This window comes from Cloeon dipterum, chromosome 2 (genome assembly GCF_949628265.1).
Source record: "Cloeon dipterum chromosome 2, ieCloDipt1.1, whole genome shotgun sequence".
In the NCBI taxonomy this organism is placed as follows: Eukaryota; Metazoa; Arthropoda; class Insecta; order Ephemeroptera; family Baetidae; genus Cloeon; species Cloeon dipterum.
The window spans coordinates 8,165,599-8,181,030 of NC_088787.1; the positions used below are offsets into that span (position 1 = coordinate 8,165,599).

The window sequence follows — 15,432 nt, forward strand, 5'->3', positions numbered from 1 at the left end:
GACTTTCGATCCGTCAAGAACGAAACCCTCTTTTGTGCGAAAAGTACTACTTTATCGTCAGACTCACTTGGCTGGAGGCGGAAAGGATCCGCTGTGTGTGTGTGTGTGTGTGTTTGCCGAGCGTGGAGGGGCGCATGATCGAACAGGTGCTCGTGGGGGCGGCGCGGGGGTGGCGGCGGTGGAGGCGGAGGCAGCAGCTTCAACCCCGTTATTGATTGCGCGGCAGCACCTCGGTCGGCACTCTCGCTCCTCTGCTCGGCTCGGCCGGCCCTTCTTCACGCCAGCACGCTGCTTCACACCGCTCTCAGGTACACCCCCACGCACCCTGAGTGTACCCTGATCCAAGGTCGATTATAGGATGACAGCAGTAAAGTGTTGATTTTTTTCAGTAAATTATATAATTGATTTAATTCAATGGCAGGGATTCTTTAAATTAATAATTATCTGATTATGAGTGCGACATTTTTATTTATTCATGTTTTCAAAATTTCTGCTCGGCGTTAAAAAGTCGTCACGCCGTCTTGCTTCCGGCCGAAAAGGTCAGGCGGCGAGGCGAGATCGATTTTGTTTTGTGTTACAATGAAGGAGGCAGAGGCACATTACGCCGCCCCGCAGATTACAATTTTCGCCTGCGTTATATATGTACACATTTCTTTGCTTTTTCTGCACTCGCGTCACGAACTTCTCTCTTTTCCTTCACTTCATCGCTCGCACTCTCAGTATTTTATTTTTTATTTTTACTTCCAACCCCGTGGAGAGAGGAACGCGGATTAACGTGCTGCATTCTTCATCCGCCGGCGTCGACGAGCATTTTTCCTGCTTGCTCGACATCTACACGTAAAACACTTTACAATCAAGCAGTGTCCACAAAAGCTAATCGATTCTGGTCGGAGTACACGACGAGCCTTTGACAACTAGCCCGCATGTGCATGTATCAAAGGCAATAAAAAAAAAAAATATGCAAATTGAAACAGGATTTTTCGTGTTTGCTCGTTTCAGTGCGAAATGAGAGGGCAGAAGTAAATCAGGTTGAAGAAGGGATTGACCACCGCCGCCGGCCTCGAGCAAATCACTTTTTATTTTTAGTTTTTGCTGATATTCGAATTTGATAAAAAAAAAATGGCGAATGTGGCGCATCTGGTGCGAAGGCAGAGTTCGCGCGACCTCAACCCTCAAAGGTCGCTCGACAGGGTGGAGCTCAAGGACATGAGAGGCAGACTCGTGCGTCAGCAGACAGGCAACGCGGTCAATTACGGCACCACCAACGCCGCCTTCGAGGACACCAGCCCCAACACGCTGGCTTCCGTCACAGAGGTATTTTTTGCACAAACTTTTTGGACTCTTCGTAATTTTAATTAATAAAATAGGACTGTCCAAAGACTGGGGAAACCAAATTTATAGAACACAAATTTAAAGATCAAACTTTTTCAAAAGGGTTGAAATAAAGTTGAATATTTATTGTGTCGAGCCTGGAAAAATAAACAGCAGTTTGAACCAATTCAACCCTCTTGAGCTAGAAAATGTATGTTAAGTGGAAAAAATAAGTCAGTGGTCTTTCACTCGGGTTATTTTTTGTCTCTCAGACACGTGCTGGAATTTTCCCCTTTTATAAAATCAGAGCAGTCGATGAAAATATCTTTTCGAATTCCAAGAAAAACATCTTATCATTAAAAGTTTAATCCGTAATGCACGCAAAACACAATTAACTCAAGGCTGTGAATGATTTTATTCACTGTTTCAATTTTAATTTCGGAAAGTTGTATGTTTTGTCTGAGGTTGTGAGAGCAGAATCGTTGCTCATTAATGTTATAAAACTCGAACTCTTTCGAAAGGTGTTTTATAGATGGTTATATAAATCACGAGTTGCTATAGTCAGATTACAGACCTATTAATGTTCTTTCTCTTTTAGCAACGATGGATTGAGTTCTGGGATTTTTATAATGGTTGTTGAATTAAAACATCTAACCCGAAAAAAAATATTTTTTATTCTAGTTCAAGCTATTCAAAAGCAATAATTATAATTCCAAAATAAATTTTAATTATAAAACTCTTAAAAATAAAACCAACGACTAACTCTATTATTTTTTTAAAGAGAGAAAAGATAGATTTAAAGTTCAAAGCTCAGTTTTCTAATGGTATAAAGTTTGCGGCATTTTTAGTAGTTTAATATTTTGAAAATGCAAAAATAAAAATCAACAAATTTTGGATGGAAAACAAGTCTCTGATTTGCATTTATAAACACATTTCCTTGCTTGATTTGCTTCTTTTTATAGAGAGGTGAAAATCTCACGTTTCTTTTTATTCAGAGAAACGTGCAAAAATATTCAGTGATGTCTATTGAAGCGGGTTAGCGTGTGGTTTTGATTCGATCAGTAGGACCAAGAGAAAGGCTGTATTTGTGTTCAATCGGAAGCTTTCAACCTTGCCGGAGCTCTCTCGGGCAACGTGCACACAAATGTATGTTTGAACAGGAGCTCAAGTGCATCCGAGGCTAACAGATCAAAGGCCCGCCGTTTCCCCACACTATTGAGTTCGCGCTTTTTTCTTTTTTCCCTATACGATCGAATAAATTATTATTATTTGCATCTCTCCAAATTTGATTTATTTTTATTTCGTGATTTTCAGGCGACGGTGAAAGACGTGCGGGACGCGATCGAGGGCAAGGACGAGAAGAAGACCTTTTGCCCAGAGAGCGGTGGCGAAGGCGAGGAACGAGAGTCGTGGGACAGCAAACTGACGTTTCTGCTGGCCACGGTGGGCTACGCCGTCGGCCTCGGCAACGTCTGGCGCTTCCCTTACCTCGCACAGAAGAACGGCGGAGGTGTGCATTAATTAAAAGTGCAAATTAATTCCTCAAATCCTATATATTATTATTGTTTTAATTAAAACAATGTGTTTAAATTAATAATAATTTAGGAAAATTACTTATTATGAATTTTTTGTATCTTTACTTAAAAGTAATAAAAATAATTTAGTTTTTAATTAAATATAATTAGTCAAATTCTCTTGTTTGAGCAAATAATTTAGAAATTTAGCTGATTCTGTGACCAATTAAAGTATTGTCAAAATTGACGGTATCTTTATGCGTTGTTTTTTTTTATATAAATTGAATAGTTAATTATTAATATGAATGGCATACATTTTAAATGCCGTATCAATTTTGAATTGTTTCAGGCGCTTTTCTCATCCCCTACTTCATCATGCTGCTGATCGAAGGGATGCCTATTTTCTACCTGGAGCTGGCGATCGGACAGCGGCTGCGGAAGGGCGCCATCGGTGTCTGGAGCCAGGTGTCGCCGTACCTGGCCGGCATCGGCATCAGCAGCGCCGTCGTCTCTTTCAACGTCGCGCTTTACTACAACACCATCATCGCCTGGTGTCTCTTCTACTTCGTCCAGGTACAACATAAAAATAAAAAAGACGAGGCTCTTGCTGTTGGTCAAGAAAAGTGCTGAAAGCTTTTACTGCAGTAAACCTCAATTAAACATGATTGTTTACTTCATTGTTTTGTAATACATAAATTTATGTTTTATCCGATAAAAATATCAGTTCAAATTGAAAGTAAAATTTAGAAACAATTTTTCTGAGTTGTTGATTTTTATAATACAGAATTGCAAATTATTTCTACCAGAAACTTTGAAATTTATTAATTTTAATATAATTTAATCTGACCTATGTAAATGAAACAGACATAAACTCGATTATTTTTCTAATCATGGATTTCAAATTTAAAAACTTCAAGGTTTGAGCTTTTTTCCTCCTTGTTTAGAGTTTCCAGGCCCAGCTGCCGTGGGCCGAGTGTCCCAACAAGTACTACTCGAACGGCTCCTACGAAATGGAGCCTGAGTGCGCGGTAAGTACCAAATTTGCACGCATGCACTAAGACGACAGCCTCTGAAAATTGACTGTTAATAAATAAGTAGGAAACTTAGCACTTGAGTAGGTAACTGCACAACATTTTTAGAATTTTCTTAAAATTTAAAGAGCATGACATCCAGAAGTAGGCGTAAACCAGATAATTTGGACCACTATGCCTCCTAAATTGTTTAAATTGATTCAAGAGAACAATTTTTTGCAAAAATTACTCGTATTTTCTTTAAAAATCACTTCGAAAAATTTATCTGTTAAAATTAAAAGCTTTCAATTCTGTTTAAAACATTTTTCTGCTCCGTGAGTGAGAGTTTTGGAAAGGTTTTAAATCTTTCGGAGAAGATAAAAAGAAATTTAAAAAATGAAACGTTGCAAAATCATGAGCTAAATTTCTAAATATGTAAAATTGATCTAATTTAAATCTTACTAAAAAAGAGCTTTAGAGTTGTTTTGTTATAACTAATTTGGGTTTTGTGCTCATATTGATGAAAATTCGGGAGGGTTTTGACACTATCAGGCTGTGTTTGCTCATATTTCTTAGTAACTTTCCTTTGCTAATAGTTCACATATATGCACGAAGTAGCGATTTTCGTACACTGTTTCTGACTTAAAAAAGAGCTCTTAGCAGATCAAAATCAAATGGATCTCAATGGTTTGGGCCAGTAACATGAGAGCTGCGGAATTTTTCTGGGTTTTCCCCAATGAGGCTATTAAGATGAGGAATTTTCACGAGTTATTCGCTATCAGGGTGTCGCCCATCTCGAACTAGTTAAACCGTCGAAAAAAAGAGTTAAAATCTCAAACACAACGCAATTTTTAGGTGTTTGTCAGGCTTCTCAAAGCAATTTGTCCCGAGGACAGTTTAAAACATCTCTTAAATGGCATCTTAAAGTAAATCAGATCATTATCTAAAATTCCCAACCCAGCTACGTCTCCAATTTGTCAAGTTTTCAAATTTCTTATTTTAGAAGAGCAGTCCGACGCAGTATTTCTGGTACAGGACGACGCTGCAGGTGTCGGACGACATCAACTCGCCGGAACACTTCAACTACAAAATCGTATTCGCTCTGGTGATCGCCTGGATTCTGGTCTACATGTGCATGATCAAAGGGATCGCGTCTTCGGGAAAGGTGAGCGCGAGTGTTTAGCGTGCAAACGCGAATAACGCGGCGCCGCGCGAACAATTACTCCCGTTTGCTAAGCAGTAACATGATCCTCAAATTTGTTGCGCACGCTAAAACAGGTGCGAAAGCTTTTATTTGATGTCGAATTTGTTCGCAGGTCGTGTACGTGACGGCAACGTTTCCATATATCGTGCTAATCATCTTCTTCTTTCGCGGAGTCACGCTAAAAGGCATGTCGGACGGCCTGATGCATCTTTTTAAGCCAAAGGTACGCTTCTTTTCTCAATTAATTTCACTCTCTTTTGGAAAAAGGATACTAAAGGTCTAAAACTCACTCATTTAATTCATGGATATTTTCAGAAATGCTTACAAAACTTTTAATGATATTTTTACGGTCAATAAGAGCAAAAGCTAAGGATTTTATATATACATTGATTGACAATAATTAAGTGTTTATATATTTAGAAAAATATTTTAATTACAATTTTTGACAAAACATAGTTAGATTAAAAATTTTAAAGTTTATTCAATACAAAATATTAGATAATTTGATTTAATATACACATATTTTTTTCAAATTACTTGAAAAAGAAATATGATTTTTAATTTTATATCAAAATCTAAGTAATTATAAACACAAACAACTTAAATTTAATATTATCAAGCAAATTTACAGATTTTTAATCCTTTACAAACAGAATAAATAGACTGCTTCATTAAAAAAAATCAATTTGGACTACATTTGCCATACAAAGCAATTTTTTCTGCTCTATGACCAATCAATAAAATAAATGCCCTCTTTTACGCTATTAAAAACTGATTTTTTCCGGTAATATAAATCTCGCTTGCTATTTTCAGTGGTGGCAGCTGACCGATCCAGTTGTATGGCTGGAAGCGGGCACCCAGATATTTTTCTCACTGGGTCTGGCATTTGGCGGATTAATCGCCTTCTCATCGTACAACCCGGTGAACAACAACTGCTACCGGGACGCGATTCTGGTGTCGCTGACCAATTGTTTCACCTCCATGTTTGCCGGCATCGTCGTCTTCTCGATTATCGGCTTCAAGGCACACATGGCCTTCGACAAGTGTCTCGAGGAGCGAAACGCAACCATTCTGTCCGCCATGAGCAACGGCACTTCGTATGCGCTCGCTAACTTCCAAACGCCTGAATGCGACCTCCAGAAGGAACTGGACAATGTGAGAGACTATTTGAAAATGAATAAAAATAGGGATGATTTATTCTTTTTTAGCAAAATTCTGGAGATAAAAAAATTGTTTTAAGAAAATCATAATTGAAAATGTGATCAGCTGTCCAAAATTTTGATGATTTTATGCTGGAAATTAATTTAAAAATCCGTAAAATTCTTGATTTCGAGCATATTTACCTCTTAAAATTTCTAAATTTATTTTCTTTAGCAAGGACACGTTAAATTTCCCGATCTTTTTCAATTTTAATGAACACACTTCGTTGGTAATCAATTTTCCAGACCGCATCCGGCACAGGCCTCGCGTTCATAATTTTCACGGAGGCGATCAACCAGTTTCCCGGAGCCCAATTCTGGGCCGTCCTCTTTTTCCTGATGTTGTTCACCCTGGGCATCGACTCTCAGTTCGGCACCCTGGAAGGCGTCGTCACCTCCATCGTGGACATGAAGCTGTTTCCCAACCTGCGCAAGGAGATCCTGACAGGTAAGGAAATTTTATTGTTTTTTTTTCTTATGATCGTTGAAATTTGCTCTTCAGGGAGTATCTGCCTGGTTTGCTGTCTGATTTCGATGGGATTCGCTCATAGCGCTGGTAGCTATGTGTTCGTCCTATTCGACAACTTCAGCGGAAACTTTCCCCTGCTGATCATCGCGTTTTGCGAGTGCATCGGCGTATCCTACGTCTACGGATTGCGAAGGTGAGCTTCAAATTCTTCTCTTTTATTTGAGGGGGGAAGGTATGCATCGTTAGTTTATATTTTTTAATTTAAAAAAAGGTAAAATCCAACCACAAGTGCTTCAGGATAAAGACGATAGAGATTAGAAAATCTCAAAATCCGATAGAGTACTCGCAATTGTTTGATGTTTTTCAGTTTTTCCTTTGTTGACTATGTTAATTATAGCGAGCATTTGATTGAAAAATTTGCCCCATTAACAAAGACCGTCTTTGACGAAGTTTCTGAGCATACCAATCGATTCTTGAGGGTCGAAATTGGTAAAGTGGATATTTTTTCCGACCATAAAGTCCAGCGCGACGTGCGAAATATTTTTCCCGCCAAAACAATATGAACGTATATGCGAGAACTGCGCATGCGTCAGGGCTGATTTGAGCACTTGCAGAGAGACCATCATTACGAATGACTTCTTTGTTAAATCCAGCCAGCTCTCACGCATGCGCAGCTCTCGCATATACGTTCATATTGTTTTGGCGGGAAAAAAGTTCGCAAAAATATCCACTCTACCTAATTCGACCCTCAAGAATCGATTGGTGTGCTCAGAATCTTTGTCAAAGATGGTCTTAAACCAAACGAAAATTTTCCCAACTGATTATCATATAGTAAAGACTGATAGCTGGCGCGAAATTTGTTGATTTAATCTGAATCAGAACTTCAACTATATCTCATTTCAATATGTGTTGCAATTTCTTCCTGATAGATTCGCGGACGACATAGAAAAGATGACGGGTCACCGGCCAGGCCTGTACTGGCTGATCTGCTGGAAGTACCTGTCGCCTTTGGCCATGATATCAATCATGGTGGCGACATTCGTGCAGATCGCGATGGACGGCAGCGGCTACGACGCGTGGGTGTCCTCGGAGGGAACTTCCGAGCGGCGCAACTGGCCCACGTGGGCGCTCGTGCTAATCTTCACGCTGATCCTGATGTCGGTGCTGTGGATTCCGGTGGTGGCCGTCTGCAGGGCGTTCGGCATCATCATCATCGAGGACGAGGAGAAGGCCTGGTTCCCTGGCTCTGAGCTGGCAGAGTTCCACGGACTCACCCACCACGAAGCCACGCCGACCGAGAAATTTCTCTTCGGTTTCAGGGACGATGGCTCCGAGGGCATCTGCTGCCCCACCGGTGGCAACTATGAGCAAGAGGAGGAGGAGGATGATGACTAGTAAGCTGTGAGAATTGTCACCGCGCCGTTACAGAAGTAGGCTTGGGATTTTATTTTGGCGGGAAATCATCATTTGTTAATTAGGACGAGAAATATAAATATTTAAGCGTTCAAATTTGGTTTCTGATTGGCTAGACGCTTTCAGACGCCATTTTCTTTAGGACCCAGCATTTAAAAAAGTAATAAGGGGAACAAAAAACGCGAAAAAAACTTGATTTGCCGGACTATTGAAGACGCCATTTTAAAGGACATTGTAGGTATTAAAATATAAATTTTATTTGGAGCAAACACCTCTGAAAATGAGAGTAGTTTTGTATTTTTTGGCCTTTGAGATTGCTGGACAAAGAGCGCAGCTAGTACATTGTGACGTCGTTGCTGCTCAGGGTGGAAAATATGTCGATTTTAATTGATTTTGGGCTGATTGTTCGATTTTCCTTTGTCTATGCTGTTTTCAATCAGCAATGTACATCATAGACAATTCCAAAAATTCCAATGACAATTTGATTTGCTGATACATTCTAAGTAAAAAAATTAAATAATATTTTATTTTACGTCATTTGTCCTTAAAGTGGTGGTTTCTGATCGAATAAACGCTTTCAGACGCCATTCTCTGTGTATCAGGATAGATTAATTACCAAAATTGACTGACCTTATGTCCAAAATTTAATAATTTTGTTTAATTTTGGAAATATTACTGTCGTCATTTTAAAAATCTTTGCAGAAACGAAAATGATACCAAGCTTGATTGGTTATAATCGAGAAAAGAATCCAAACTAATAGAAATTCGACTTTTAATCAGATGTAATTTTAACCAGTCTACATTTCCCAAGTCTAATCATTAATAGAACCAACATACTCATTCACTGGAAAGCGGACATATCACTAAAACGATCCAACACTATATACATATTTTGGTTCGTTCATCGGTCCCTTTTATCAAATTCACATACAAGAACAGAAAATTCTGATCTGAGCATGGCCACGCTTATCCGGCGCTCAGCCTGACTGCTGCCTATAGTTGTCGAGAACGTAATTGCAGAACAATAATATATAATATTATATACACACACACTATATGTATACATGGATACGGTTTTGCTTATTGAGACTTAATTTTTGAAAATGTGTACAACTTGACTGCCATCTCACCTATCTATATTCAGTTTTAAGACAATTTTAATCGCCAAAGTCGAGCTACGTGTACATCCTTCGATCTCGTTTCTTCCACTGCTGAATCTTGTTGATTAAAGGACAATAAACTAAACTAAATAAAAGAAGGCAACGCAAAGGCAACAATAATTGTTACATAGTACGTGTAAATACATTCAATAATTGTATAGTAAAAATATCACTTTGCTGCGATGCAGTATAGAAATTTTATGTGGATGTTGGTATCAAAGAAGATGGATTGTTTCAAAATTGGCAAATTGTTGAATTATGAAGTTCGTATGATCAGGAAAAATTCATTTTGATTTATACCGATAAGGCTGTTGAATTATTTACATTTAACGTCAGACTGATTTTGTGCGCGACAATAAACAATAATTTCACTGCAGGCGCGTAAAAAAGGGGTGGAAACTCGCTATAACCGTGATGAATACAATAAAAACAAACATATAACAAATGTGTTCCATAGAAATAAATAGTACTGCGGAAAAATGCTATATATTTTGTAGTGTGTATCTAGAAATGAACTAGACACGATTGCTTTTCGCACTTTTTTGCCCCCGAGTTGACCTGCAATAATCGAGACCGGCGCGAGAAGCAAACTGCGTAGTTTCCATCGGCATTCATTCCGCTGAGGGGCACAAAAAGCAGCAGAGTGTGCGGCTCTGACAAAAAGTACACAAAAAGCAATGACTTGCAGGCATCACGACGTCTACTATACGACGACGACGAAAGGCCGGCCGGCCGGCGTGAAGCGAAAAAAAATTATAAAACGAATGCCACAGCGGATTTGAGAATAAATTATAATATCCCAACCTTCCTTCGCTATGTCGATCACTCTCTCGCGATTCCTCACAATAATTAGTTTCCCCCGAAAGCAGTGTGAATAATTATGTAAATATTATTAAATGTATTTGTTGGTGTGCAGCTTTTGCAACTTCAATTACTGTGTGTGCGTTGATTTCTGAAGGCTGAAATGTAACTCGTGAATGTACAATAACTAAAACAAATAAATAAAAATCTGTTCCGTGTTGATTGCGTTATATAGCTGTTGTATTGTAACAAATTCTCACAGGAGACCGAGTTTCATAGAGCAATGTTATCGAAACACGTTGTTGTTGAAATCCAAAAAATAAACCATAAGCGAAATTGTGTCAACTGTTTCATTTCTCGATGACAGACTTCGATTAGATTATATTGGGATTTCGCACACATATACGCGGCGGCTCTTCAGCGCTGACACGAATTCAAATCTAATCTCCGCGGGAAGGCGGATTTCTCGCTTCACGATTTTGGGCCGAAGAATTTGCAAGTCTACAACGGGAGCGAGTCGTAATATAATAATTCTGCACGACCTTGGGGGAATGTCGGCGCAGGTGCTGCAAGCCCACTCGTCCTAATTATATCTCCTCCACCCGGCTGTCTGTCAAATTGGACCTGAACTTGAACACGCGTGACCTTTTCGTCAAATATAGGAAATTACTTTTCGGCCACAGCAGTTTCTAAAATTGCTGACAAGACATTTAATTAACAATAATTGCGGTGCTGTAAATACTAGATTGCGTTTTACACGCTCTTCAAAGACTTCAAGAGCGTTTCGTATTGATATAAGATAGAAAAAAATTGAACGCCAGCAGGAGATTTAGGGTATTTAGTTTATTTTTGGGAGTAAAAGTAAAATACTGTCAGGAAACAATTAATTAAATTAATTCAAGCGCGAAATTATCAAGGAAATCAAGAATTCAAAGCCAATATAATTTACTTTTCAAAGGAAAATGAAAATATAGACCAGGCCATTGACTGTGGTTGTTTATTAATTTATTTATTTATTTTCTTTCATAAAACGCGTCATATTTATCAGAAGAAGGTCGGAGACAAAAGCAATTTCACGCCTTTTTGCCGTTTTCGCAATGGACACCCATTCCGAAATGCAGCTGGAGTGGAAAATTTCCAACAACAATTATCATACTAAGCGCGTCCCTGTGTGTTGTCAACGCATTCGGTATTGTGAAAGACAGCACACTCGTCTAATCTATGCACCTGGATTTATTTTCTGATTCACGAATTTCCCTTTCTCTCCCCCTGCACCCCTGTTGTGCGTCTTAACAAGGGATGGTTGTGTGTTTGTGTTGGCGAGACAAAAGGAGCAGATATATTAAAAAGCTGCTTGTGGAGAGAAAAAAATAAATGTTCTCATATTATATAGAGGAGACGAATTTTAAAATATATTTAGACACGTGTGTTTACAGTAATTTTGGGTAAACAACAAGGCAATGAACGGAATTTTCTTAAGGTTTGAATTTTTAAAGTTTTTCCATCTCATGCCTCGTGTCAATCTGAAGAAATTATGAGCTGATAAAAACTGTCCAGGTATTTTATTTAATTCGACGAAACAACAAAATGGCTCAATTTTGTATGAAATCGTGTTCCTTAGATATTTTACAATTTAAATACACATTTATTAACGTAGAACCCAAATTGATTGTAGGATTAAGGATTACTGTCACACGCACGATTGCGTTTAATAAATTCATTCACAAAATGTAGAACAGGAGCAATTGAAAACACAAAATTTTGATGAAATAAATTATTATTTGAATGTCGTTTCTGTACTTAAGAGTTTCAGGATTATTTTAACTTGTTGACTTTGATTCATTAACAAAAAACATAATTTTCTCATGTAGCACAGTGTGATTTTTCACCTCTTGTTTGCTTTGAAAATAAATTTTAAATGTAAGAAGCCAACCAATGTTATAATTTTTAGTTAAATTATCTTGCTAAACTGTCTCAAAAATTAATTTTAATTGTATCTTCAACTAAAACTGTTAAAAAATAAAATTTGCTGATTAATAGTCACTAAAAACGTGCCGGATCGTTTGACTAGATTCATTCAGGAAGGTCGAAAGGTTCATTCAAAGAAAATAAAAGCAACTCATAGAGCGCCTTTTCTGTGAATGAAAAATATATATATGAATGAACAACAAAAATTAAAAACTCAATATTTAAATGCGTTTTTGGTCTTTTTAGTAATAATATTTTCTACTCTTGGATTGATCGATAAATTTAATGAGGAAAACGTCAAAGAAATTGCAATTATTTTGATGAAATGATCAAAAATCTCGTAAACGGTCTCGATCTAAAACTGTCAACATTTATCCTGAAGCCATACACAAAAAATTCTGGATTTTACTGCCTATTTTTTATCACCAAAATATTTTGAAACATATATAAAAACAAAAACATAAATCTGACCAAATTAAAAAAATATATATTCCAGCCAATTAAAGAGGCAGCTATAGTTTATCACCTTTAAATCCCATCACAGCTCTATTATAACTAGTTCACGCGGAGCAAACACACACACCTTTTTGGTTGGCAAAGAAACCCCTTGGGTATTTAAACTAGTTTGAAACCGCGTAGAATGCACGTGAGATTATAGTGTGTGAGTTGTGTAGTGCTGCGGGCAACACGATGTTGTGTTCTTTTTTTTCGTGCGGCGCCAGCACAGCGCACGTCCGGCAGGCACCTTGCTATATACTACTACAAAGCCTAGCTACAAACTCGGCGTCACCACGCACTCGAAATTAATCCCAATGAAAGGGACGGACGCCCCCCGGAGGGAACGGCGGAGGCGAGAAAGGGGCAGGTCAGCGGGAGAGCGAGCCAGAAAGAGAGAGAGAGAGAGACTAGCCCGCCCAACAGGTTTCCGCGCACGATCAGGGTCGCTTGTTGCATTGCTTATATTTATAATATTTTTGTTTATGCGAGTTCAATCTCTCTCGTTTATCATCGAGCTGTCTGAAATGTCAGGGAGACTGAGTTAATTTTCTAGAAATAATAAAAAGATATTAAAGCGGGGAACTAGGGGAAATCGATTTCATATTTTTGTGATTACAATAATCCGCTATACGTGATTTGATAGTTTTTATCTTAATGGAACTATTGTTATTTTTAATATTGTCAAAACTGTTTATGATGTGATGGAGATTTCCTTATTATTTATTTTGATTTTCCACTCTCCACGGCACTTGTTGCTTTCCAGAAACGGTTTTGAAATCGGACAGTGGGCAGGAAACGAGGGAAACATCGTCCATTAACGTTATTAAAAAGAGAGCGTGTGTTTCGGATGTTTACATTTTTTTCTCTCATTCAAATACTAAATATCTGAGGTTTTTAAACTTTCGTGCCTTTTATTAAAGTGCAACAGACCCACGTCAGTAAAGATAATTTTTGTTTCTGTTGATATCCTTAAGACAAAACTTTCTTTTTGCTGTCGTTAGATAACTTAATTTGGTTTCATAAGTTTTCGTCTCTTTGCAATTAGTTTCGAATTTAAACAGCGAGGAGAGCGATTTTTTAAACATTTTATATCACGTGTTTTGTCTCGCGAATTCGATTAAAATCAAAGTAAGCCATTTTTTATCTTGGTCTCAATAATTAACTCAAGGTCGTGCAGGCTGATAATTTTCTCATTATGCAATATGTGTTGCTCCATATTTCTTCATCTAATTTAATCTATTTTGATAATCATTATGCGCTGATATTTTCTGATTTAATTCCTTTCCCATATTGGCAAAGGTTTTACTATTAAAAATGCCTTGAATTGAATTTTATACCGAATAAAAATACAAAAATAAAAAAACCTTGAAAAAGTAAAAAAATTAAATATAGTTTTTGGTGTTTAACCACAATTTCATGGACAATTTTGACTCCTCTTGACTCCAACGATGTTTGAAAACGCCTTCTTTTTAAATGAGACATGATTTCAACTGCTGTTATGTCGCCATTTGAAAAACATATTTTTGCTGCCACTTCTCTTAAACTTAAACTCATTCTTAAAGTTAAAAATAACGCATAAAAGGAATTTCCGGAGTTCTATCTCAATGTATAGTTTACATTTATTTTTAAAAAATTATAAAGAGCCTTTATAGAGATAGAGAAATTGATTTTCAACATTTATAAAATACGGAAACTAAGTTCCAACAATTGCAATTCCTGTAAAGATATAAAATTTACCACCACAGTCAATTTGAAGATTATAGTCAAGCTTAATTACAAGTGCAAGAGGAAAAGGGAAAGGTAGACACAGGAACCGACATTCCCTTTAGCTTTAATGTTATAGATCTGACTGTTTTTCATTTGACCATTTGGCAAGATTACCTTACCAAGACATCCTTAGAAGAGGACATCTCTTTAAAAATTTGCCCATTGATATTTAGCGTTAGAAATAATTGTGGTGCATAATATACATCTGCATACCTTGACCAGAAAAAAGATTTTTTTTTATTTCCGCTTGACATTCAAAAGCTGTTCTCCATGACATGTACAGCATTAATGTTGAACCGCGAGACGCATAATAAAAATTGAATGAGATCCTGAAAACTATAGCAGCGAAATTGTAATGACATCTCTTGAATTTTTATTTCAGGTTGTTGTACTTTTAAAAGAACAACAATGAACATCATATTATTGCGGTATTTTTTTTATCTCTGGAAAGAAGTGGTCCATTAAACTTGTTGTTCATGATATTCAGTAACTTTTCGTGAAAACAAAATGTTCTATGATCAAATCAGGACCGAGGTACATTTGAATTTCTTAAAAAAATCTCTAAAATTCAAACGGCTTGTCAGTGATTTTCATCCTTTATTTTTTTATTCTGTTCGTCGCGATTTATTCAACAGTGAATCATCCTCATAATCTCCTTTCTCGCAGAAGAAAGTAAAGATTTTCAATAAGGAGACAGTGCTCGCTGCTTGATTAGCATAATATGCAAACTTCGGAGCAGATTTTCTCAGAAATTTAAACGACGACCTTGGGAAATTTTAGCTCTTTCCAAATAATCAGAGCATGTTTTAGTTTAAAAGGATTTTTCAGAATGTTTTTCAGCACAGAACTTTGGCTTTAATTCAATCTGGTCGAGGATGAAATTGTATCACAGGAATGAAACGAAGCCTTTGCAGTCAGCTAAAAATAAATTTGCAGATATTTGAAGCAGTTTCAGCGTCAGGTTGAGATTTGATCACGCGGTTTCCGCGAATCCGGGGACGACTCGAGTGTCTCCAAGCCGGCTTTTTGCGGCGGCGGCGGCAGCGGCCCGCGAGGTGGGGTGGGGTAGCGGGGAGAGCTCGACTCTTGGATGGAGTCTCGCTGGCAGCAGGCGCGGA

The 15,432-nt window shown here is 37.7% G+C and overlaps 1 protein-coding gene across 1 annotated transcript; it reads left to right on the forward strand.

Moving 5' to 3' along the window:
* Positions 1–192: 192 nt before the first annotated feature.
* On the forward strand, positions 193–8,684 carry LOC135937822 (sodium-dependent neutral amino acid transporter B(0)AT3). The gene is made up of 11 exons (XM_065481077.1): positions 193–308; positions 1,000–1,314; positions 2,626–2,821; positions 3,175–3,398; positions 3,770–3,853; positions 4,839–5,000; positions 5,152–5,262; positions 5,853–6,194; positions 6,485–6,686; positions 6,741–6,900; positions 7,637–8,684. The coding sequence occupies exons 2-11, from the start codon at positions 1,120–1,122 to the stop codon at positions 8,100–8,102; spliced, it is 2,142 nt and encodes a 713-aa protein (XP_065337149.1). The 5' UTR covers positions 193–308; positions 1,000–1,119; the 3' UTR covers positions 8,103–8,684.
* The last annotated feature ends 6,748 nt before the right edge of the window (positions 8,685–15,432 follow it).